Source organism: Vitis riparia, chromosome 4 (genome assembly GCF_004353265.1).
Source record: "Vitis riparia cultivar Riparia Gloire de Montpellier isolate 1030 chromosome 4, EGFV_Vit.rip_1.0, whole genome shotgun sequence".
NCBI classification, from domain to species: domain Eukaryota; kingdom Viridiplantae; phylum Streptophyta; class Magnoliopsida; order Vitales; family Vitaceae; genus Vitis; species Vitis riparia.
Window position 1 is genome coordinate 20,799,216 of NC_048434.1, and position 25,633 is coordinate 20,824,848.

Sequence of the window (25,633 nt, forward strand, 5' to 3'; positions counted from 1 at the left end):
ATTGATTACCAATGTTTATTTGATATAAAATATTTTAAGATATTTATATTGAAAAGAAAATGTATTTAAACGTGTTTAAATCTTCTTTTCCTAAAATCTTAGGATTTGTTTAGGAATTATTTTTTAGAATAAAAAATAAAAATAAAATAGAAAACACATTTGATAACCAACCAATGTTTTCAATTTTCAATTTTTAATAACATAAAATTGAGTATTTTTAGATAACATATTTTAATTATTTTATATTATTTTTATTTGTTTTTTAAAGGATTATTTTAAGAAATAATTATACAAATATGTAAAATGATTAAAAATAAAATACCAATTATAAAAATTATTTTTAAAACATATTTAAAAATATTAAAAATATTTTAGATTTTTAAACCGATTTTTGTTTTCAAAAATTAGAAAACAAATTTTAAAAATTATTTTTAGAATCGTTTTCAAAAACAGTAATCTTTACTAATATCTCTGTGTCTCTTTTCTAAAATTTCAAAACAAATAGTTGGATATGGCGGGAATTCTCCATCGCGTCTACAACCGTGAATTTTCCAACGAGCGGGGGCATTTACGTCATGAAAATTAAATCATTTTGTACCGAACGCTGCGCGGGAGGTTCACCAGACGTTAACGGTAGGATCATCACTTTCCTTCTTTTTTATTTTTATTTTTTTTTTTCCGTTTTCTTTTCAAAAGCCCTAAGAAATCAGTTTCTTCTCAAACCCTGATTCTGCATCCTCCTCTTCTTTCGCTTCCATGAGAGATCATTCCCCTTCCAAAAACCCACTTCTCATCGCCCTTCTGCCCTTCCGTTGGCGAAACGAGACGGGTTCGGGATCGGTTCTTTTCTCTTCCAGCGATGATGAGCTTGAGATTTTGCCGAAGAATTATGGTTGGACGAACGGTGCAGGCGAATAATTTGGATGGAATTTTGCAACATTTTAGTGCAGAAGATGGATGGCAAAGCGCTTGTGACGTGGACAGGTGGAAGTGAGGAATGAGTTTTTGAACAAGAAGATAGAGGTAAATGACCCCACTGCAAGTGTATAGCCTATCACTCACTATGAAATTCCTTTTCCTCTGTTTCAACACGAATGGAATTTTATTAAAGAAGTTTCCATATGGAATACTTAGAAACCTAAACCTGGTAGCTAAAATCAACCAAAACTTACAATCAGTTGATTTTTCTTTGATACAAAGTTAATGTAAGATAAAAAACCTATTCTTTTGAGGGAGAGGGAATATAAGAAACAAGGAAATTTAGGTAGAAGAGAAAAAGAAAATAGGTGAGAAAAGAATAGAAATTAGGTTAAGAATATAGAAAAGTAGGATGAGAAAGAAAAATAATTAATTTTTAGAATAATTCTGATTCCTGAGAATAATCTTTATTCCTTTGATAGTAAGAAAATAAAATACTATAAGTCTAAATAAAATAAAATACTAAAGCTGATAGTAAGAAAACCAAGGTTCAAAGTATCTGACCGAGCCTAGTACAGCTTACCCATGGCTGCAATGAGTCAATACCTGAGTTGCCTTTTTGCATGATTGAGTAGTGATTCTTGTAACTTAGCTTGCTTGATTAGACTGATTTTCCTTAGTAATTCCAAGTTAAACACCACAACTTAAATTCAATGCAACTAAAAAAAGAGAGGGGAGGGGGGGGGGGGGGGGGGGGGGGGTTGGTTTGGGGAAGGCATCCTTGAATTTTTTCTCAGAGACTTCATGCAACAATGAAAAAAAAATTTGTTGTACCTATTATTAGGAACAAGAAACTTCAAGCTTTTAACTCATCATTTTTTCCTCAAGAAGACCAGCATTAGGCTTGACCATGAAAGTGTTGTTTGACTTTGCCATTTCTAGGTTCAATCTTAAGACTAAGCCCCATTCTTGCTTTTAAAGTAGTTTTCAATAAAAATTCTTTATCTATTAAAGAGAAGTGTCCAGTTCCATTTAAGTTAGGATGTTATTCAAAAGAAATTTATTGTGATGTCTTACCCATGAATGTGGCCCATATCTTGTTAGATGGTATTTTAATTCAAGATGGTAGTCTTGTAGACTACTTTGGTAAAAAAATTCAATGACTCAAAACAATGGTATTTTACATATGATAAGGAGTTTTATGCCATGGTGCAATCTCTTCGTCATTGGCAATACCATCTGTTACCAAAACAGTTTATCCTTTGCTGTGACCATTAAACCCTTAAGTACCTTAATTTCCTATGTAAATTGAATGAAAGATATGTTCTGTGGGTTAAATTCCTTTAAGACTACACTTTCATTCTCAAACATCATTTTAGGACAAAAAATGAGGTCGTCGATGCCCTTAGCTATTAGAAGTCAATTCACCAATTCTCTTTCACAAATGTCCCATAGCAAAATGACATTGTCAAACAAAAAAAATTGACACCTATTAGAAGTCACTCAGGCCTTATTGTTGCAGAAAAATATTCCTAAGTCGCATTAGAGAGAAATAGTTTTGATTGCTTCCCACTTAATAAATTGCCTTCCCTCTAGGGTCTTGGGTCACAAAAGTCTAATGGTTGTTTTCTCTTAGTTTTTTCCTAAATTTCATGGATTTTTCAAACAACCTCCTAAAGTGTTTAGTTGTGTGCCCTTTGTTCATATCCATGCTCGATACCACAACAAACTTGATCCACGCTTTTAAATGTGTTTTTGTTGGGTATTTAGCAACAAAAAAGGGGTAAAAATGCTATCACCAGGCTATATGAAATTTTTTCACCTCTATGGATGTTACATTTATGGAACAAGAGTCCTTTTTCCCTAGTCCTTATCATCAAGGGGGACTTTGATGGAAGATAAGGAAGATCTATCATTCCTTAACCCATCTATTATTTTTCCTTCCAGCACTATTGACATCATCAACTCCCAACCAACCAACTTTGACCCATCGATTCCTTCCACGTCAAAGTCCAATGGTGATACTCAAGAGAAAGTCAGTCCTTCAATCACCTTATTACTACAAGTTTACTAAAGGCTGAAGCTACCCATACCTGAACCTATGCAAGTCTAAGAATCCGATCCTATAACAGGTATTGAAACTTCAACCTTACCTTTATTGTCATCATCTATTCCATCTGCGGTTGTTTAAGATTTACACTTACCTATTTCCCTTAGGAAAGGAACTAGAAAGTGTACCCAACATCCCATCTCTAATCTTATTTCATTCGATAATGGTCGTCGTCACACTAAGTCTTCCTCACACAAATAAATCCCATTGAAATCCCACAAACAGTCTAAAAGGCTCATAGGGATGAGAATTGGAGAAACGCCATGAGTGAGTAGATGAAAGTTTTGGAGAAAAAAAAAACATTGGGAGATTGTGGAACTTCCTTAAGGAAAGAAACCAATGGGGTGTAAATGGGTGTTTACTATAAAATATAGAGCTTATAGGACTTTAGAAAGGTATAAGGCTAGATTGGTTGTCAAGGGTTGTACCCAAACCTATGGAGTGGATTACCGGTAGACTTTTGCACTAGTGGCAAAGATAAATACTGTTAGAATTTTATTGTTATTAGAAACTAACCATGATTGGACATTACAGCAATTTGATATTAGAAATGATTTTTACATGGTGATTTATAGGAGGAGGTGTATATGGATACTCTACCAGGGTTTAATAAAAGGTTTACAACTAACCATGTGCGCAAGCTCAAGAAGGGATTGTATGGACTTAAACAATCTCCTAGAGCTTGGTTTGGAAGGTTCACCAAGGCCATGATAGAGATGGAGTTTCAGCAGAATTAGGGAGATTGCACTCTCTTTATCAAATTCTACCCTTTTTATCATTGTCAAGGGTGATGATTTGGAGGAAGTAAAACAACTTAAACAGTGGTTGAACAAGGATTTTGAGATAAAAGAGTTAGGAAAATTAAAGTATTTTCTAGGAATTGAAGTTGCTTACTCAAGAAATGGTAATTTTGTGTCACAACAGAAGTATACTCTTGATCTTCTTAAAGAAACAAGGATGCTAGAATGCAAGCTAAGTGAAACTCCAATTGAACAAAATCATAGGCTAGGTGATTCACTTGAATCTGTAGTAGTGGATCAAGGCTAGTATCAACATTTAGTTAGGAAGTTAATCTACTTGTTACATACCTTATCAAGCACTTGTGAGTGTAGTGAGCCAATTCATGCACTCTCTTGGGGAAACACGTCTAAAAACATTATAGAGAGTTCTCTGCTATCTGAAGGCTACCCCAAGAAATGGAATTTTGTTTAAGAACAACGAAGAACCAAACTTGGAAGCCTTATATGGATGCGGATTGGGCAAGATCAATGACAAATCGAAGTTCAACATTAGGCTATTATAACTTTTTGGGTGGAAATCTAGTTACTTAAAAAAATAAGTAGTTATTGGCATGTTGCTAGATAGAGTGCAGAGGTAGAATTTAGAGCAATAACACAGGGAATTTGTGAAGTGCTTTGGTTAACGGTTATTCTTGATGATCTTGGAATTAGATCAGAATGATCAATGAAGTTATATTGTGATAATAAGATAGCCATCGACATTGCTCATAATTTGATTCAATATGACCATACTAAACATATGGAGATTGATAGACATTTCATAAAAGAGAAACTGGATAGTGGGTTGATTTGCATTCCATATGCCTCAATGAATGGGCAACTTGATGATATCCTAACCAAGAAACTAACTAATCACTCATTTCAAGCAATCACTAACAAGGTAGGAATAGATAATATCTATACCCCAGATTGAGAGGGAATGTTGGGAAGTCAAAACAATCCAAAATTAGGAATGATTTGTACATTTTGTATTTAATTTAGGCTAATTGTGATTTTTTTTTTCTTTACTGTAAATCTAACCAATCTGATCCTGAATTTTGTGATTGAACAGCTAGGTAGTTATTTTCTTTTTAGTGTAAAGGAGTCCTATATATATATATCTATTCTCCAAATTGAGAGGGAATGTTGGAAAGTCAAAACAATCCAAAATTACGAATGATTTGTATATTTTGTATTTAATTTAGGGTAATTGTGATTTTTTTTTCTTTACTGTAAATCTAACCAATCTGATCCTGAATTTGTGATTGTACAGCTTGGTAATTATTTTCTTTTTAGTGTAAAGGAGTCCTATATATATGTATTTATATATATATATACTGATTCATTCATAAATAAGATGAATTATTCTTCATTGTCATTAGTGAGATTCAAAGGATTCTTCTGAATTATTAAGGACTCAAACTTAGATGACCAATAAGTTCTTTGTTTTGATAAGTAAAAGTATTATATTAAGAAGAGGCACTAAATTAGTGGTGACCAATAAGTTTTTTGTAGATAAAATAGTTTCTTTGTCCTGATCATTTGACCTCATTCAGGTTCGAGGAAACTATTATATGAGCATCAACCCACTAGGGGCTGGTGCATGCTGGTGCCGAAAAACTGCCCAGGAAAATTTTACTCACCACTTCTCTTAGCTTTCACACATGAGGTATGGCTTGATTCTGCTCATGTTTTATTAATCATCATAGCCCCTTAATTTGTTAAACAATTGCTCTTACAGAATTCAGAGTCCTGGACAACATCTCATTTGATGAAATCAAGTTCCATGGAACCAAATTACAGTTTACCCCTTAATGTTGCTGTGATTACTCTTCAGGTGATTGTCTCAAATGACAGTAGAATCTACTCTCTCTCTCTCTAGCTTTTGTTTTGCAGGAGTTGGATGATGGAAGTGTGCTCCTCTGTTTGGCACATCTATTTGAGGTTGGTGGTCTATGCTCTTCTTCATATTCCTACACAATGAAACAAATAAATGCTTGTTCTGACACATTTCAAGTCAAACTCAATAAATCCTTACATCCGAACTACTTTTTGCCTGATACACAAGGTTTTTTTGCTTATTCTGTAATACCTGTCTTCAACCAACTTTGTTGTCATATTCCAACACATCCATATGTGGTTCTCTTTCAAAATGTTGAGTACAAAGTTGCAGTTGAGGATCATAATAAGATGGAATTTTGAAGTTAACAGTTCCTTTTAAGTTCTTCACCACTGGCTTTTGAAATTATAAATGTCCAGTTTAAAAAGCTAATGGATTTTGTACCTGACTATAATGACAGGTCTTTTTTGTTCTTACAACTTAAAAGAATACAAGTACTTGTTTGGAGTATTGATCTGTTGAATCTTATAAGCTGCAATCAATGAAGTAATTTTGTTCCAAATAGTTAAGTATATGGAATAGATTTACTTCTCTAATCAATATTTCATGTTGTGAAACATGGATAGGCTGGTGAAGATGTTGAATATTCTAGAATGTCAAAAGTTGAACCAAGGAAGATGTTTTCTACTAGGAAAAAGGTATATGAGCTTCTTATTATGCTTTTTTTTTTTACCAGTTCTTTTTTCCTTCCTAGATATTCTATAAACTATCGGTATGTTTAGTTCTATAAAAGTGCTAAGGAAAAAAAATGTCGGGCTATGTTTGGTTCTTGGAAAATATTTAGGAAAGAAAAAAATATAATATGGAAAATGATTTTCTCTTATTTGATTTTACTATGGAAATACGAAAGAAAATTAAATATAATTAAAATTAATTAGAAACTTATGTATTTTAAATTTATTAATCTTTATATAGAAAAGTTAAAATAATTGAAATGAGTTTGAAAAGTCTTAAAAAAAAAAAAAGGATATGAATTTGAAATGTCATATAAAAATAATTTGTTGACTTTAAATCTAATTTTTATTTTCCTTCACTTCTTCTTTTTTAGTTTTTTTTTCTCTATTTTCATTCCCACAAATTTTCCAGGAACCAAACAAAGTCTATATATGCGTCGGTTGTGCTTAGTGAATCCCCTTCTCAGACATGATTTTGGTCTGGCATTTATGTATATATGGTGGATGTAATCTTTCATAACTTGATGCCTTGATCCCTAAGATAGAATTTTTATAGGAAAAAAAAGTAGACAGTTTTTCAAGAATATGAAGGAATTGCAATTATTCATTGGTATTAGAATCATATTTGACTCCACTTATTATTGGCTCTGGATATGTTCTTGTTCATGCTATCCAAGAACAGTCTATGTTCCTTTTTGTAATGGATGAATTGGGATTTCCTGAAAGCATAACCTGGCTGCAAGAGTCATACCATAATTTTGAATTTAGTATTACTTGATTGGGATTCAAACTTGCAGATAAAGGAGATGAGTTTGTCAACAAACCAAGAGAAGTCTGAGATGACAAAGAAGACCTGGAAAGTTGAAGATGACAGTGGAGAGGAACCAACTCCACTCAAAGGAGGTCCTGTGGATAATTCAACTCTTGTTGTTGAGCTTGGTCCAATGGAGATCCGTACTTTCTTGTTGAAATTTGAAGGAGTTTTCATTTGAGATATCATCTTCAATTTTTGGTTTAACTGAACTCTACAACAATACTTGATGGCAATATACTTTTGCTTATATAATCCATGAAGTTCTGATTTTTCTGTTCAATTCTATTTACTGGTGGGAACTTACATTGGTGAAGAAAAAAGGCCTCGGTTGAATTGAACAAGAAAATATATTTGCCTCAAAAATTTCGAAAACAGGGTTGGGATATGATACCATGCCTGAAGGATGTTAGTGTTGGAATCCTGTAAATCCTGGAGTTGGAAGCTACTTATGGTTTAGAACAAGGGCAGTGTTGTTTTGAAGCTGTAAGGTGTACCAAGAAGCCAATGTAAAAACACAGGCAAAAAAGGCACAAATTGTAGCTCCATGTCTTGCCTCAGACTCTGGCGTGGAGGTCTTGTGTGGACTTCATGAAATATGGAACTCTTTCTCAGGTTTTCAGAATGTGGAATAAAAATAGCAGCCAAATTGCAATGAGATACAACCATTAAAAACCCCCTAAATTTGGTGGTAGCCACTTCCAACACCGTAAATTCTCCCGACAAGCGAGGGCATTCTTGTCATGAAAATTAAAACCATATTGAACCGAACGCTGCGCGGGAAGGTCCCAAGACAGTTACGTCAAAAGTCTCTCTCCCTCTGCCATGTTCGCTCTACATAACTTCCATTCATTTCCCAATCTTTGTCTCTCGCTTTAACAATGGCTTCCCAAAACCCTAACCCTAACAAACCAAACTCTCTGTATCCTGAGATCATCCAAGTGGACCCTCCTCCCTTCATCTCAAACCCGAATTCTTCATCTTCCTCTCTCTATCCTTCCATCGACATGAGAGACTTGGTCGAGAATCTCTTCCCAGAAATCCCTCACCCTACTGCTCCTCCTGAATCCCTTGAAGAGGTTCTCGTCATGTTACCCGGCGTCATCCTCCACCTCATCGACAAGCAGTACAGCGTCGAGCTCGCATCCGGCGATCTATCTATCATTCGTCTCTGGCAGGGGAATAACATTGTCGCCGTTCTCGCCCGCGTCGGCCAGGAGATCCAGTGGCCGTTGGCCAAAGATGAGGCGTCGGTGAAGGTTGACGGCTCGCATTACTTCTTCTCTCTTCGCGCAATGAAGGAGAATGGATCGGGGTCGGATTCGAGCGATGATGAGGGGAACGAAGGGGAGAATCGGTTGAATTATGGTTTGACGATTGTGCCCAAGGGACAGGAGCCATTGGTGGAGATGTTGGATGGAATTTTGGAGCATTACAGCAGTTTTACCAAGGTGGTGGACGTATCAAAGGAGGGGATGGAGGTGTTGGAAGTTAAGTTGTCGCCGTTGGAGAAGGACAAGGAGTTGTCGGAAGAAAGGAGCTCTGCGTACTGGACGACATTGGCACCTAATGTGGAGGATTATAGTGGGACTGCAGCCAGGTTGATTGCTGCCGGATCTGGGCAGCTGGTCAAGGGGATTTTGTGGTGTGGGGATGTGACTGTGGATAGGTTGAAATGGGGGAATGAGTTTTTGAAGAAAAGGATGTCGCCTGCTTCCAACACGGAGATTAGTCCCCAAACTATGAAGAATATGAAAAGGTTTGGATTGCTATTTTTCTATATACACTTGTTTTTACATTGTTCATCTGTTTTAATATTGTTTTTGTTTTGTTTTGCTTTGTTTTTTTTTTTTTTTTGTTTGTTGTACCTGCAGTTTGGACTCCCTGTCTCTCACTTAGTTGTTTGTTTGCACTTCTATATTTATTGTGTCATTCATGACAAAACTTAAGGTTGTTTTATGTTTGTCTATCCAATACAAATTGAATATGAAGGTAAAATCCAGTCATGGAAGATGACCAAAAATAGCATCCACCTCACATATGGTGGTAATTTTTTGGAAGAGTATCATTTAGGGAAATATTTAAAAGGGTGGCATTATTATCTGAGCTGTCTAATAAACTGCTGGGTTCACAATGGACATTGTTGAGAATGGCCAGAGGTGCACGAGCGAGTGAGACCCAAACTATTTTATAACAACTATAAATTTGGACATGCGAATGTTTATTATATGCCTATGTATCATCAAATATGTTATATTAAAATAAGGATTCAGGATTTAGGAAAAAGGAAAAGAAAAAGAGGAAAAAAAAAAAGAGACAAAATACACCTCTTCAACAAACTGAGCCCTAGTAGACGAGGCATAACAGCAGGGGGAGTTGTTGCACCTTGGTTCTAGGTGCACCTTTAACAACTATTATGTGGGAGTAACAAAACATTGCCTGTGAAAACACTGCCCTTTCCAGAATTGATCATTTGGACCCTCACTATCCAGTAGTGGTCTGTTTTCTTCAATTTTGACCTGTCTTGAGTGATGGACCTTCACCTTGGGTGCTATGTTATTGTTAAAAAATAGGTCCATTTAAGTTCCAACCAGTATGCTTTGATTATTTTACAAGTTCATCTAGCACGAACATTAGGCGGGGACTTAGATGCTGATTAGCTCTCAGGGTCTTTTTGGTCTTCCTAGGAGTAGTTGCTTAATACTAAACAGCCACATATGATTTTATGCTTTTACTGTTCCTGTAGGGTAGAGAGAGTCACATTGGTGACTGAGAAAGTAGCTACTGGGGTCCTCTCTGGAGTTGTGAAGGTTTCTGGATTCTTCACAGGTTCTGTGGCAAACTCAAGAGTCGGCAAGAAATTTTTTGGCTTCCTGCCTGGAGAAATGGTCCTTGCTTCTCTGGATGGATTTAGTATGTTGATCATCTCAAACTCTTTATGCTATTATGCTCATTAATAACAGATATTGCTGGAGAAAATGGTTAATAACCTTTGTTTACACCTTTATTTATTTTATGCGCTAGAACAACGTGTGTTCCATATATGTAAGTATAAATTTGGGATTATCATGCAATGAAATTACATTAAACACAGCTCTTTTCTGGAAGTTGAAAATTATTAGCTTTAGTTTTTGAAGACAAATCACTACAACACTGCTTGTGAATAGATAAGATAGACAAATTTGAAATTTCACCATGTTGTTTCAGCCTTCAAGGTTTAAGCTGGTTATTTGAGTTAAGATACATTGAATGCGGTGAAAGTTGATATTTCACACCGTGTAGATCGTATGATATTGGATATAGGAAAGGGACAATTTATATGTTTTTTCATCTTACAAGGGATCAAACTTGTTGATGATTTGAATTCCATGCACCCGGCTCCTGTCAAATTATAGACATTTAGCATTCTTTCTATCTGGAATAGTTCCTTTTGCATGAACATTGTCTTCATATATGTTTTAATTTCCAAGCTTGATATTCCCAGAGAGCAAGCTTAGCTCTCTTCCCAGTCTTACACTAGATTTATATGAAGTAAACATGCTGCCCAAGAGGTAGCTGGTCCAACAGGAAGGGAGTTTATTCAAGTTCTCTGCTTACTGTAGCAACCTATGTGATATAGGCAGATCGGTTTGCAAAGCCCTGATCTATGCTTTTCCATGATGGAATATGTCTATAGTGCTTATATAGGAAATCAAGCACTTGAATTATCTGCATCTTAAGCAATATCTAGATCAAGTTAATGGAAAATCATAAGCCCATCTATCCTATAGAATATGGTTTCACTTCTTTCCAATGATAATTTAATGGAAATTTATGTCAGTCCCAAATCCCTCCACCACTGGACTGCCCCAACCTTCCAACACCAGCACACACTCACACGAAGCCCCAAAATAGGAGTGAATTGTGTGGAAATAAGTTCATTTACGGCATCTAAACTTTGAAGACAAGTACAATTGTTCCTAGGTCAACATTACCCTAGGTTAAATTTTTATTGGTGCTTTCCACATGTGTATGGCTCTGCTTCCTAATGCAGTTTATTTTGTTTTATTTTATTTTTGTGTATTTTTTTCTTTTTTTTTTACCTCTTGTGAAATAGGTAAGGTCTGTGATGCGGTTGAAGTAGCCGGAAGGAATGTTATGTCAACATCATCCACTGTGACCACTGGACTTGTGTCACATAGGTAGACTTCACATGATATTTTTGATTTTAAAGCATTCAGGAAAAAGAAGTAAAATACAATAGAAATCAGCCAAGTCTTTAGGACCCTCTCTATTCAATGGGACTATTTCCTCCCCCATTATATACTTCTAAGCCAGCAGTGATAACTGGAGTTTTGTCTATCCTTCATATATATTATTGATTTCAAAACTAAGGCCCTGTTTGGAAATTTCCAGATAGAGTAAAATAACAGTATTTTTTTTTTTTGGTTACTTTTTCTTTGACGTAACAGAGTAAAAGAACAGTAAGACATTATCCTTCTGTAAGGATGAACTCATAAATTTGGATGGCTGCATTTACCATGATGCAGGTATGGGGAGCAAGCAGGTCAGGCAACAAATACAGGGCTTGATGCTGCAGGTCATGCTGTAGGGGCTGCGTGGGCTGTTTTTAAGATCCGGAAAGCTTTCAACCCAAAAAGTGTTATTAAACCTACCAGCCTGGCTGCTGCTAAAGCTGCTGCAGCTGAGAAGGTGGCTAAGAGATCCAAGTAACCGTTGATAGGATGTGATTATTGAAATTTTGATTGCTGCTGTGCATATTGTTAATCTGTAGGTGAAAGTTTCAGTGTGTGTACCTTCTTTGTAGTTATATTATTTGTTTGTTTTATGTTGTAAGAATTACATGAATGTGAGTTTATCACAAGAATCAACTGGAAAACGATTGGATAGGGCCTCTCCAAAGTTAGGTTTAAAGGATGAGTTACTAGTTATCTAGGGTCGATTTGGACATACTCAAAACTTCCTGCTGAAATTGAATGGTCCCAGTAAAAGGTCATTAATCCAGACAGTGCCGAGGAAGAGGAAGGGAGCCATCACCAAACCAAATGTTGCATGTAGGTTTGATACAAACTCAGAGAGCCAGATCGATCTGAAGTAATCTGTGGCATTTTCCTTGGAGTTCTGGGATGGAGAAATTAAGAAGTGCCCCCAGGTTGGTTTGATTTTGGATTTCTTTATCTGATGAAAAATTATAGTTGGAACCAACATGAAAATGGGTGTTCCCACTGCCCAGCACTCCCATGGTGTAAGTGGGATTACTAGTTCTCAACTATGAGGGTGTGTTAGGTGAATTTATGAGGAGAGGCGGTTCCTAGTATTTCACTAGTCAAAGTAAGTATCGTTTTCGTTGGTTTGGGCAGGGCATGTAGAGAGACAAGGCAGAATATATGTGTTTGGTAGCGTGATTCAGAAGATCGTGCTGCTTTATTCTGGTGCTTGTATCAGCATCAACAAGGATCCTTGCCAATGGGGCCATGATATCTTGGGGGACTTTTTTCAAGATCAGGTATGGGATCAACACTTGTTGAGGAGATAGGGTTGATGGCAATACCCTTTGCTTCAAGCATTACCCTGAGGGGCCCAGCCTGTCATAATCAAACAATTTGGTGGAACCCAACAACTCTTTGACGATTGACAAGAGTAGACTACATTGGAATACGTGGTTGACTCACAAGATTAGTAACGAGTATGAGTGAAGACGAGTATATACCACACTTATGACCGTACATAAAAGGGGTTGGCTGGCATCAACGTGGGATGAAGAGATGAGTATGTGTGAGTTTGTGTTCCTTTTAATTTGCTCCACTAGCTCCCTCAATGGCCATGGACTTTTTCAACCTCAGTCCACATAAACGAATCAGATCTTCCTTTAGTGGACAAACACACCCTCAATTATCAAATGGTTCATCCACCCACACACCTCGCCATCCCATGCCGGTCTTTTCTTTTTCTATTATTTCTTTTTCCTACAGAAATGGGCTTTGCGAAAGAGAAAGCTAAACCTGAAAATGAAACCTAGATTTTTCTTTTACCTCCCAAGATAATCTCAAAGGAAGAGGACAGCAGACCCATGAAGGAAATCTGCTCTGGCTTTACAAGTTTAAGGATAAAGGAAGACAAGAAAACCAGGACCAATAAATTAACTCAAGATATTTATTCCCACTAATCCCCTTTGTTACTTTAAACTTTAAAAGGTGAAACACGCACCGGTGCCTTAGCATCAGTGGGTGTTAGGTGTTAATAAGCAAAGCAATCCATATAACCCTCCCATACGGACGGGGATGATGGATTACTGAGTTGGAATCACTAATTTTATGTTCTAGAGGCTATGATGCATGCCTAGTCAAGCCACATAATGCACACCCATACTTTGTGTGATTAAATTTAGCCACCCCTTGCTATCGGACCCGCACTACCCCCCTCTGGAGATAAGATCAACACCTAGTCTTATTCTTATTATTACTTTTAACCCGTTTTTTAATTTCCGATTTGCCTTTTGTGGGACTAATTTGACTCTACATGAAGCTCATAGGCTATGCCTTGTAAGTTGTAAGTCACTAAATTGTAACCCCATCCCTTATGCCGCAACCCGGATCTCCAGGATTCCCATATGGCCAAATTGCCCATCTCATCATTTTATAAGCCGTAATAACTAATTATTTATTTTTTCTCTTTCTTTCTTTTTTATGGTTTTTTTGTTCGGAAAATTAATTGCTTGGGCGATTACCCAGTATTGACGACTTGTAATTTGATGGGGATCATTGTAGTTGGATCGCATCATTAAAACTCTTATTTCTTGAACATTTCACAACTCACTCCACTCAGAGAGAACACCTTACCCCTTAGGCAAAAGGCAGAAGGCGGTCACCCCTGAAAAGGAAAGAATTTGGCACCTTGAACCTTTATGTTTCCAACCATGGGCCAATAGGATAGTTCCCATAGTCGACATGGGGCACACCCAGGATTGTAGTGATCTGAATCTATTTCCTGCTTAAATTCCCATAATTAACGGTCAAATTTAGCAAAGACATTTGCAAAAAGGAGGGAGGTGTGGATGAGGAATAAGACCACACCCTCACTTTGGAACATTGCAAACAAATGTGCCTTCATAAAGTGGGAAATGACACCAGCAGTAAAATAAACCACAAACCCAAGAATTCTCTCTTTCTCTCTCTCTCTTTCTCTCTCTCTCTCAAACATTGTTGCTAATCATATACTGGAAGCTCGTTTCATTTTCATAGTCCCGAAAGAAGGTGTGGCAGAGAAAGCAAATAGAACCCACCCTGTAAGTTTTGAATCTCCACCGTCTCCAACAGAGCCAATGGGATCACACCTGAGAAGGGTCTTCAACAGAATCTCTGGTTTTGTCACTCCTTGGAGAAGAAACCAAGCTCCTCATGGTCGAAGAATTTTCCATAGGGAAGTCCAACAAGAAGAATTCCAGTATCCAAGTAACAGTTGTCTCTCATCCTACTACAGTGTCTTCGTTGCTCGCCTTGCTATCATGGTTGGTGGAAATTTCTTTGCACTTTAGTATAATGAATTTGTGGTATTGTTATGAAATACAATTAACTCGGATATGAACTATACAATTAGACATGCTTGTGAATATTGATGTGCATAACTTAGTATGATTAATCTTGATGATGCACATTAAATTATCTTGAATGCAATCATCTTATGCCTGCTAAGGCTCAAGAGGAATATTTCAGACATGAGGGTGTAGAGCATCTTGGTAAGGAATAGCCACTGTGTCAACTTAATGGCAGAACTATATGGTCACCCACAATCCATGAAACGTTCCCATCTCTGCTTAAGCAATACTAGTTCATTGCCTTCTCTCAGTTGCTTGAGATTCTACTGATGCTGTTCTTATCTTTGGCCTCATATCCCCTTTCCCAGCCGTAATTGTGCACTTGATTTTTTGCCTCTTCCAGCAATAAAGGAATAATTTGTGTATTTTCCTTTTTCATGAACTGTAAGATATTCCGTCTTTTGTAAACTACAAGAACTTATTCTGTATTGGAAAATATAATTTCTGTGTATACCTAGAAACACCAATTTGGAGGATCAACAAATTACCTTGTGTTCATGGTTTTCTGCAGGTCATGCTAGCTATTTTAATTGGACTGCTAACAATCTTGACATGGCACTTCACAAGGATCTATACAACGAAATCCATAAACAGCTTAGCTTACGGCCTTCGCTATGAACTTCTACAGCGTCCCATATTAAGAATGTGGAACATCTTGAATTCTACTGTTGAAATAACAACAGCCCAGGTTAAGCTGTCAGAGTATGTAATCAAACGGTATAGCAAACCCACTACTCAAGCACAACAAGTTGAGGTTGATTACTTAGCCATTCTCCTGTTAAAATTGTTATTCCTCAATATTTTCTGGTCTGTTGGGCAATAGTGTTCATTAACATTTTGATTCTGACTCTGAGCAGCTGTATGAAGTGATGAGGGATGTAACATGGGCACTATTTGCAAGCCGTAAAGCTCTCAATGCGATAACCATAAACTACAGGAACGGTTTTGTCCAGGCTTTTCATAGAGATCACAGGAGTAACAATACATTCTACATCTTCTCTGATCTTGTCAATTATTCAATCAGTGGGTCTTACAATTCCAATACACTGTCATCTCATCAAGGGTGGAATGATCAATCCATACACAGTAACATTTCAGCAATTTGGTATCATGTGCCACTAGATCCTGTATCTGGTGAGAGAATAGGAAAGCCAAAAGCGATCCCTCCAGATGATCAAATCAACATTGCAGGCCTATCACAAGTTCCTGATGGTGTAGCTTCCTGGCATGTAGCAGTTAGCAAGTATACAGATTCACCGTTACTTTCAGCAGCATTGCCAGTTTGGGATCCATCCAATCAAAGTATAGTGGCTGTTGTCGGTGTCACAACAGCACTCTATAGTGTCGGCCAGCTGATGAAAGAACTTGTGGAAGTTCACAGTGGGCACATTTATTTGACCTCTCAAGAGGGATATTTACTAGCTACTTCAACAAATGCTCCTTTGTTAACAAATTCATCAACTGGGCCGAAGCTTATGCTGGCTATCGATTCTGAGGATCGAGTCATACGCTTGGGAGCTGAGTGGCTCCAAAGAACCTATGGCTACAAATTTCCTTCAAGTCATGTGGTTCACGTGGAGAATGCCAAGCTTGGTCATGAGCATTATTATATTGACTCGTTTTTTCTAAATTTAAAGAGACTTCCCATGGTAAGTTTTTTAACTATGTTTACTCCTACCTTGCATCAAAACTTAGGTCCTACGGTTTCAAGAACTTGTAGGAAGGTGTTGGAGACCAGGTAGAAGAGTTTACAAATGGAGTGCTTTGTGTATCATTATGCTAAAGAATGCCAATGCTTTCATTTGTTGGTTGATTGGCTCATGTTATATATTATTATAAGCTATCAAGAAATTAAAAAAGGTAACACTTTGTGCAGGTGGGGGTTATCATCATTCCAAGAAAATACATAATGGGGAAGGTCGAGGAGAGAGCCCTCAAAACATTGATCATACTAATATCTGCATCTCTGTGTATTTTAGTCATTGGATGTGTTTGCATTTTGATATTGACAAATGGAGTGTCAAAAGAAATGAAACTAAGAGCAGAGCTGATAAGCCATCTTGATGCAAGAAGGCGGGCTGAGGCATCAAGCAACTATAAAAGCCAGTTTTTAGCAAACATGAGGTTAGTATTAATCTGACTTTTAGATTATACTGACAAATAGTTTATGACATGGAGTGAATTTATTTATTGGAGGAACGAGAATGATAGACCAGGGGATATCTTCCAATGGGGTTAGCAGCATCAAATATGACTCAATTTAAGCATAACACATGGGAACATGAACTTATATTTAATTAGTTAAATGACCTTTAAATAATAGACCACACTTTTTATCAGTTGAAAAACAATTCCCTTATAGTGATGAAAGCTTCATTCTCATTTGAGTACTTTTCCAATGATATAAATTTTCCTTCCTTTTCTTCTTCTTCTTCTTCTTTTTTTCTTTTCTTTCTTTTCCATAGAAGATTTCCATTCAAATTATGACATGACACCCAGTTTCAGGTCTAATTCCTTGTTTCCATTAATTTCCACCTTGCCTTTGGTCTGCAGATTCTTATTGAAACTGATATTATACATGCTTGATTGGTCTGCTGATGTGCATCTTGATATCTAACCTTCACTGTTTCTTTAGATGTTTATTTCTTTCTTAGGAAACTGTAGGCTATATGCTTGAGGACTCATCTGAGTTTTATGTCAGTTACTATGGGAGATTAATTATTGTTTGTGTTGTGTTACAGTCATGAACTGAGAACACCTATGGCTGCAGTGATTGGGTTGCTGGACATTCTTATATGCGATGATTGTCTCACAAATGAACAATATGCAACAGTTACCCAGATTCGTAAATGCTCAACTGCTCTACTCCGACTTCTAAACAACATTTTGGACATCAGCAAGGTGCACTATGAAGACATGCTTAATGTTTTGTTTATGGGCAGGATAAGTATATTATAACAATTGATGTGTAGGAAGATAATAAAAGTTTGTATATGATCTATTGAGTGAGAGAATCAGTCAATCGCTAGCAAACACTGATCAGATGTTTAATAGCCAACTGCCTTATCAAAAGTTTGAGGGTTAGCTGGCCTTGCTGACATCCATGTGCTTGGTACAAGCTTATGTTAGTTAACAATGTTGTTTCAAAAATTATATAATTAGGAGCAGAAATATGTTCTGAAGTACTATTGTTTTAATCCAAAAACTGAAATTCTCCCTTGAAACTCATTTTTGCACCATCTTTAAAAACTTCATATAGGTGGAATCTGGGAAACTGGTTCTGGAAGATGCTGAATTTGACTTGGGACGAGAACTTGAAGGACTCGTTGATATGTTCTCTGTGCAGTGCATTAACCACAATGTGGAGACTGTTCTAGATCTCTCAGGTATGACAATAATATTCATTGTTTGAAGCCCTCCACCACAACTCTAATAATAAATCTGAAAGAACTGAGGTAACCAGTTGAATAAAATGATCATTTGTCTTCTAATATCTGTTTTTTATTTGTGTTATTGGTTTCTATACTTATTTTGTAGATGATATGCCAAAGTTAGTTCGAGGAGACTCTGCTAGAGTTGTTCAAATATTTGCAAATCTAATCAGCAATTCTATCAAGTTTACAACATGTAAGTTCAGCTTTCCTATTGCTAAATGCAAGTTCTAGTTGTGCAATATTGCAGCTTGAGTAATTGAATGGGGGAAGGAAAAACTCATTATTCATGGTTTTTTAGGGAAAATTTCTTAAAATCCCAGTTAAAAAGAGTTAATGTCTCTCATATTTCACCAGCCTACAAGCATATCCCAACATGTCAACCATTTTCTGGCTCTCCTGGCTATGGATAAGCACAAGGTTGAAGATAATATAGTTTTCTTCTTCTCTAGGGGTTTCTTCTATTCCTCAATTTATAGAAGGTTTATAAGAGGAGAGTTATCTTGATTTCTCATTTCAGTTGCCATTTGCTCTTATGGTCATGGTTGTTAACTTGTAAAATGCATCGTGTATTGTTTTTCAATTTTTCCATATTATGTATCATATTGTATAGTGTATCGTAAGTTTTTTTTTATACAGTGAAGCATAAATAGAAAAAATATGCATATATGTGCATATATATATATTGGAAGCATAAAATAGAGAGTAATATATAACCAATTTCATGAAAGGCAATAAGATTTAAAGAATTAAACAATACTATATGGTATGAAAACATTGAATATTAGAGTTCTAAAAAGTTCAATCTAAAAAAAAAAAAAAAAAAGAGTTTAATGTATAGGCTTATCACAATATCCACAAGAATAGACTTTTTAAATTTCTAGTTCCAAATTATTATTAGACATATGTGCTTATATATGTTGACATATATGTTTTTATGTGTTGTCTCCAAAGTTTCAACTGTTCATCTTCGCCATCATTCCTTCCCCATTAAAAAAACAAAATTAAAAATTTGTAGTATATTAAGTAAAAGATTTTATTCACCAATCCCCATCATTTTCAGTGTTAATATTCAAAACATTCAAATGAAAATTATCCAATATTCATTGTAAGAACAAATTTACTTAACTTCCATTATGGCCTTTGATAACAACCATGTAGCTTTTCATGTAGGATTATTTGACCTCTTTTTCCCTTTGTGATCAATTTCTAACCCATTTTTGTACACTTTAAACAATTAATATAATAATTCTTTTAACAAAAAAGTTTCAATTCTATTGTTCTTTAAAATTATGAAAAATACTTGAAGGAACTAGAATTAGATCTCTTTTCCATTTCCGTTCAAGAGTTCTTATGTGTTTTCACACTCCTTTGGGAGAAAAGATAAAAGTAAAACTAATTATAAATAAAATAAAAATTCAATTTTAAAACTCATGCAATTAACCTCATATATGTATCATAAGATACACTTAAGATAAAATATGGATTGCGATATACATCCATTTCCTTAAAAAATATACTAAATTTATTGTTTCATATATCTTAAGTTGTTAGCATTTATGTTTATGGATGTATCAACCCTCTCTGTTTCCACTAGTCAATATAAATACTTATCAAAGAAATCTGCACACACTTTTCTGCTAATGCTTCTTTTTTTTTTCTTTTTTCTTTTTTTAATAATTATTTCAAGTCCTGGTCAAATTTTCTCATTTATGGATGAATAAGTTAGCTTACGAGCTTGATATGATTTTGCACTTATGACCCCTCTTAAAAGATTGTGCCACCATTTCACAACATCTAATATGGCAAACCTTAATCTGTTTTGTGAGTGCATATATGGCAATATAAATAAAAGGGAAAACAAAAAAATAGAGTTCTTGTGGATAAGTAATTTCATCCAAAATCGTAGGATCCCTGTAAATCTGTATCAATCCACATCATCAATTTTGTAGGAAAGCAAACTCACATGAACTAAAGTTTCAAATGCTTACAGCGGGTCACATTATTCTGCGAGGATGGTGTGAGAATTCAAATGCCTATGGTAACTCTGGGAAGTTTCCCCTCAATCAGAAGGCATCACGATCTGCACTTAAAGCAAAGTTCAAGCAACATCGGAACCATGCCAAGAGGGCTTGCAAGAAAAACAACAAGATGACTCTTTGGTTTGAAGTGGATGACACTGGCTGTGGTATGGGCTTTACAGTTAGCTGCTACTACTGCAAGATTAAACCTTCTGCTTCTTAGTGACTCACTCTTTCTAACATTTCTTTGCAGGAATTGATCCAAGCAAATGGGAGTCAGTATTTGAAAGCTTTGAGCAGGCTGACCCCTCAACAACTCGAACGTAAGTAGTATTCAAGTTTCACTGTCCTCACTGGTTGATGCACTTGTGAATTGGAAGGATTTAATTAATGAAAGCACATTCTAGTATTCATGTTGGTTTATTGTTTTAATGCCATAAGAAACATACTATACACCAATGCTTTTGCAAATGATCCACGGAACAACTGAAAATTGAATATTCCACTTTATGATTTTCTTTTTTCTTTTTTCTTTTTTTCTATTTTTCAGTCATGGTGGCACCGGTCTTGGCCTATGCATTGTTCGAACTTTGGTGAGTTAAGTTTACAACTTATATGTATCTATCATGCATGACAAGGAAAATCATTCTGCATCAACAATATAAATTCTCAATTTAGGTCTCAGAAGAAACCACACTCCTTTCCATGGCATATGGATAACTTCAATTATTGAAGGGGTCCAACACCACTATTTCATAGTCCTAGTAGTTCTCCTATCCATTCACTCATCCTGATTATATCACCCTCATTTGCAAATTACTCAACCTTTAGACAGCCATTTGTATTTTTGCATCTTCTGTAGAGCCTAATTGCCCATAGCACACTGATCTTAGATGTCTGTCATGCATGTGTCAATTCATCTTTCAACATCTGAACTGCAACTAATGCATCACTACAATTCAGTGAAAGACAAATTAGTTCTTTTTTTTCAATGTTTTATGCTCCCCTCTACTTCTATGTGAATATCCTTATTCTATTTTCTGATGTGAGAGGTACTCACAGGTTAACAAGATGGGTGGAGAAATCAAGGTTGTGAAGAAGAATAGTCCAGGGACTATAATGCAACTCTACTTGCTTCTCAATACACCTATAGAGGGAGCAGGACAGCATTGTCAACTAGAATTTGGGGAGCATAGCCTAGTAGTGAGTAAAGTTGCTTTCATTTCCCATTTATGGCTTTGTTACCTCTTAACACACTATTTGGTTTCTAATGATAGGAAAAAAATTATGACTTATATTTTCATCATCTAGTCCATTTGAGTTTATATTTTTGGAACTAAAGCATCAACACCCAGAAGACTCACATACACCTTTCTTTTTTTCTCCTTCCCTTCAGCAACACAACTAAGACTAGGCGTTTCAACTGAATTTTTCTAGTATCTATTGTATAATGCATTCTGCATTTGTAGGTTGTATGTTATATTAAAAAAGGTTAGTCACTTACACGGTGCAACAATACTGTAGAAGTATAAGCTTGCTCCCAACAAATTTGTTGTTGATTTATTTCACAATGCCAAAAAAAAAAAAGAGAAGCATGTGCACAGATACACAAGTCATCTGCAGTAAGCAGAAAATTCTGTCTCTGTCAGCTTGGGAACTTCTCTCAACAACCCACCCCCACAAAAAATGGACAACAAGAATTAGTTAAACAAGGAAAAGCCACATGATCAACACTGTAGGTTCATGTTCAGTTGAGGTGAAAACATATTGATTCAATCCAACTTATGTGCACAAAATTGTTCAAAATCTGAATGCAGGTACTGCTTGCACTAAGTGGTAGTATGGGTAGGTTGATTATGTCCCAGTGGTTACGGAAGAATGGTGTGTTCACTTGGGAAGCATCAGAATGGAATGAACTGACTCAAATTCTGGGGCAACTTTTTCGAGCCAGAAGTTCAGTTCCTAATGGTGGCCTTGTTATGCAATGTTTACCAAGTGAACCTTTGAAAACTGAAGCACCAAACATACAAGACACAAGGGCCTCAGTTTTTGTCATAATTGTTGACATAGGGCTACTGGACTGGAGCACAGATATATGGAGGGAACAGCTTAACTTCCTTGACAAATACCATGGAAAAGCAAGGTTCGCATGGATACTAAACCATGATACTTCCAATTTCATAAAGATGGAGCTCCGCAGGAAAGGGCATTTATTAATGGTTAATAAACCATTATACAAGTCAAAAGTGGTGCATATTTTGGAAGCTGTCATAAAGGGGAGGGATCTTGAAATGCAAGGGAGAATTTTGAATGGTTTGAAAAGTACAAGAATAGAAGGTGATTTGCATGAATCTCTTGAAATTGATTCTACCCATTTTGAGGAGGTTCCCAGCTCTGATGATTCTGATAGGTCTGAAATGGGTAGTCATAAGTCTGTCAATGCATATCATATTGCAGAAAAACAAAAAGACAGGATCAGAAAACCTTGTCCATCGCAATACCAGACAGCTAACAGTTGTTTAGTTGAATTTACTCAAGTATATTCAACAGAAAATAATTTGAGGACAGAGGATCCACATCAAGTAAGGCCAAATTCACATGATGCTGGAAATGAAGGACACAAGTTGATATGCAACAAGAGCACATCCCCTTCAACAGAAGCTGAATGTGAAAATTGTAGAGGCCAAGAACAACATTTGATCAGCACTTGTCCGAAAGAGCGTGGTAATTCTTATTCAGGAAAGACTGTGAATGGACAGAAATCTCTAGAAGGCTTACGAATACTGCTTGCTGAAGATACGCCAGTTCTCCAGAGAGTCGCAACCATAATGCTTGAAAAAATGGGAGCAACAGTCATAGCTGTAGGAGATGGACTGCAGGCAGTAGATGCTTTGAAATGTATGCCTGGTGCAGAGGAGAGTAGAGGGAAATGTCTTTTACAAGATGGCAGAACAAGGTGTCAAACGCAAATCCATGATTCCCTGCCATATGACTTGATCCTAATGGATTGTCAAGTAAGGAACTGTTAAATTCATATTTTGCCAATGCTTCATAAGATCATAGTTTTGCTATTTTAAATGTTTTTGCTTTCTTTTGGGAGAAATTCCAGAAGAAATGCTAACAAAATGTTGCTTTGGTATGTATATACTAACATGGAACATACCATAATCCTAGGAACTGGATAATTTTATTCTGTGAACATCTGCATTTTGAACTATGATGTGCATCTTCTGAACTTTATTGTCTTTGTGACAAACAGATGCCCAAGATGGATGGTTATGAAGCAACAAAAACAATAAGAAAGTCAGAAGAGGGAACAAGTTTGCACATTCCCATTGTTGCACTGACAGCCCATGCAATGTCATCAGATGAAGCCAAATGTTTGGAGGTTGGTATGGATGCTTATCTTACAAAGCCAATTGACTACAGGCTGATGGTGTCTACCATTCTTTCACTTACAAAAAGAATGGCCTAACTTTGTTTTGTCACAGTCAGCACAACTGCATAATCACACTAGCAATAGCTAACAAGCTGCAGGCTTAGGCAGCACGCCAATGTATTAAAAAACGAAAGGGCATAATAGTAGACAGAAAATAATCCAATTTTCCTTTTTTGTCTTGATGGGATAAGGATGGTGTAACTGGCATATGGCAATGCAAGATTTGAAATCTTTGTACGGTTGTACTTCCTTAGTTGGTTCTTCGTGTCCTCCTACAGATGAGTGCAGCTTCCAGTTTGTATATGACTGTACACTAGCGTATCAACCAGAGCATTCTGGGTAGACTGCAGGAACAAGACTGCTTTAATTTTTTGAGGGTAGGATGCTTTCTGAAATGTGGGAATTGGTGGGAGTTAATGCAGACAGAGCTTGACCAAGTGCAGCTCAGAGATGGGTGATTAGTTTCCAAGGCCATAAACTGATCTAAATCTGGCCAGGAACTGACCAGCTAAATGAAGTTTATTTAACCCTGTAGGTTTATGTAGCTTTATTGTTGATCCAAATGGAGGAGATTGTGACACCATAACACCATGAATCGAATTTGTTTTTAAGGCTGTAACTAATAGGTAATGTTGATGAGTAAATTCCCTTTCTTTTTCCATCTTGTTACTCTGATCCTCTAGACTCCTTCCCTCTCTTTTTATTCCCTAAGTTTTATTGTCGTTTACTGGCTTTGGGGATACTTTTAACCCCAATCTCATTCCAGTTCATGCAGGAATTGAGGCCTAATGGTGAATAGAAGGAATTCTGGGAACAACTTGCTGTTGAAAAGGAAAATTCACTGTTAATACTAGTTGAGGATTTTGATTAGAATATGGATGTTGTATGAACCTGGTTCCAGTTCCAGGAGCTCTATTTCATTTCTTCTCATCTTCTGTGTTTTGGTGCAAACTCAAACTCTCTTGAATTCTATAGCAAAAATGAAAGACTTCTCCTGTTCTTCATTCCACTCATTTCACACTCAAAACAAAACCTTATTTGCTGGATTGTTTTAAGCTGTAATTTGATATCGTGGGGCTCTGTATGGTTTATTTGTTTACACCCAAGTTTGTAAAAAAAAGTCATATTTTTTAATTAATTAATTTAGCGTCTATTTGTATTTTTTTTCTTAGGAGTTCGTATTTTTATATAAAAGTTATAGTTACTTTTTGTTTTCAAAACTAAAAAAAAAATACATCCAAACTATAGTTTAATGTCACGGACTTAATCGTTCACTAAGCTCGTGCGGCACTTAGGCAAGTCAAAACGTTTGATCTTGCTAAGTCAGCCTAACCCCCAACGCTTAGCTTGCTAGGCTAAGATGCTCACGACTCGGAAGTTTGAGAAGCTTAGTAGGCAACTTTTTAAAGAATGGAAGCTCTTATTAACTCAAAAAAGCCTTTACAAGTGCTTGAAAGCTCACTTGCTTGGTTAGGAAGTGATTTGGGTGGTGCCTTGGCCAAATGAGGGCTTTACCTATTTATAGGCACTAATGGAACTCTCTGAAACCTTGAAGGGTTTCTTACAAATCAAGAATATTCTAGAACTCCCTACATTAATCTATGTATAACCCTATGTACAAGAATATACAAGAGATTTCTAGAATTCTCTAGAAAGCCTTGAACTCCTCTCATGCCTTCCACCATAGTGTAGAGATGTGTAGACATTTCTAAGCATCTCTAGAACCTTCCACACTCTTCCCACCAATGTCTTAATGTAGATGGCTCTAGGAGTTTCCAGAAGCTTTCTTCCTTCTATATAAGCCCATGGGGAGGATCATTTGAAGTATTTTGTGACATTAAGGTCATATTTGTTTTGCTTGTTTATTTGTTTTTCAATTTTAAAGAAAATATAAGTCAAAGCCAATATTTTATATGTTGCAAGCGGGCATGAGGGGGCTTCGCAATGCACACGGGG

At 36.3% G+C, this 25,633-nt stretch overlaps 3 protein-coding genes across 7 annotated transcripts; all 3 read left to right on the plus strand.

The window, feature by feature from the left end:
- The first annotated feature begins 5,554 nt into the window (after positions 1-5,554).
- LOC117912639 (alpha-mannosidase-like) lies at positions 5,555-7,475 on the plus strand. Its single transcript, XM_034827326.1, has 3 exons — positions 5,555-5,644; positions 6,274-6,345; positions 7,179-7,475. The coding sequence occupies exons 1-3, from the start codon at positions 5,579-5,581 to the stop codon at positions 7,371-7,373; spliced, it is 333 nt and encodes a 110-aa protein (XP_034683217.1). The 5' UTR covers positions 5,555-5,578; the 3' UTR covers positions 7,374-7,475.
- Positions 7,476-7,563: 88 nt separating this feature from the next.
- LOC117912638 (protein EARLY-RESPONSIVE TO DEHYDRATION 7, chloroplastic-like) lies at positions 7,564-12,086 on the plus strand. The gene is made up of 4 exons (XM_034827325.1): positions 7,564-8,951; positions 9,939-10,105; positions 11,289-11,373; positions 11,722-12,086. Exons 1-4 carry the CDS (start codon positions 8,074-8,076, stop codon positions 11,903-11,905), a joined length of 1,314 nt encoding a protein of 437 aa, XP_034683216.1. The 5' UTR covers positions 7,564-8,073; the 3' UTR covers positions 11,906-12,086.
- Positions 12,087-14,226: 2,140 nt separating this feature from the next.
- LOC117913039 (histidine kinase 1) lies at positions 14,227-24,681 on the plus strand. Of its 5 annotated transcripts, none has more exons than XM_034827904.1 (14): positions 14,227-14,699; positions 15,298-15,540; positions 15,644-16,435; positions 16,663-16,910; positions 17,528-17,687; positions 18,046-18,172; positions 18,324-18,413; positions 20,211-20,405; positions 20,492-20,561; positions 20,789-20,831; positions 21,301-21,441; positions 22,056-23,252; positions 23,498-23,626; positions 24,453-24,681. In XM_034827904.1, exons 1-14 carry the CDS (start codon positions 14,514-14,516, stop codon positions 24,474-24,476), a joined length of 3,645 nt encoding a protein of 1,214 aa, XP_034683795.1. In that variant the 5' UTR covers positions 14,227-14,513; the 3' UTR covers positions 24,477-24,681. The 5 variants fall into 5 exon arrangements, 3 of the variants coding, with proteins under 3 accessions (XP_034683795.1, XP_034683793.1, XP_034683792.1); XM_034827902.1 differs by having other exon boundaries at positions 14,228-14,699; positions 24,444-24,681; XR_004651074.1 differs by having other exon boundaries at positions 14,229-14,699; positions 23,498-24,303; positions 24,444-24,681.
- The last annotated feature ends 952 nt before the right edge of the window (positions 24,682-25,633 follow it).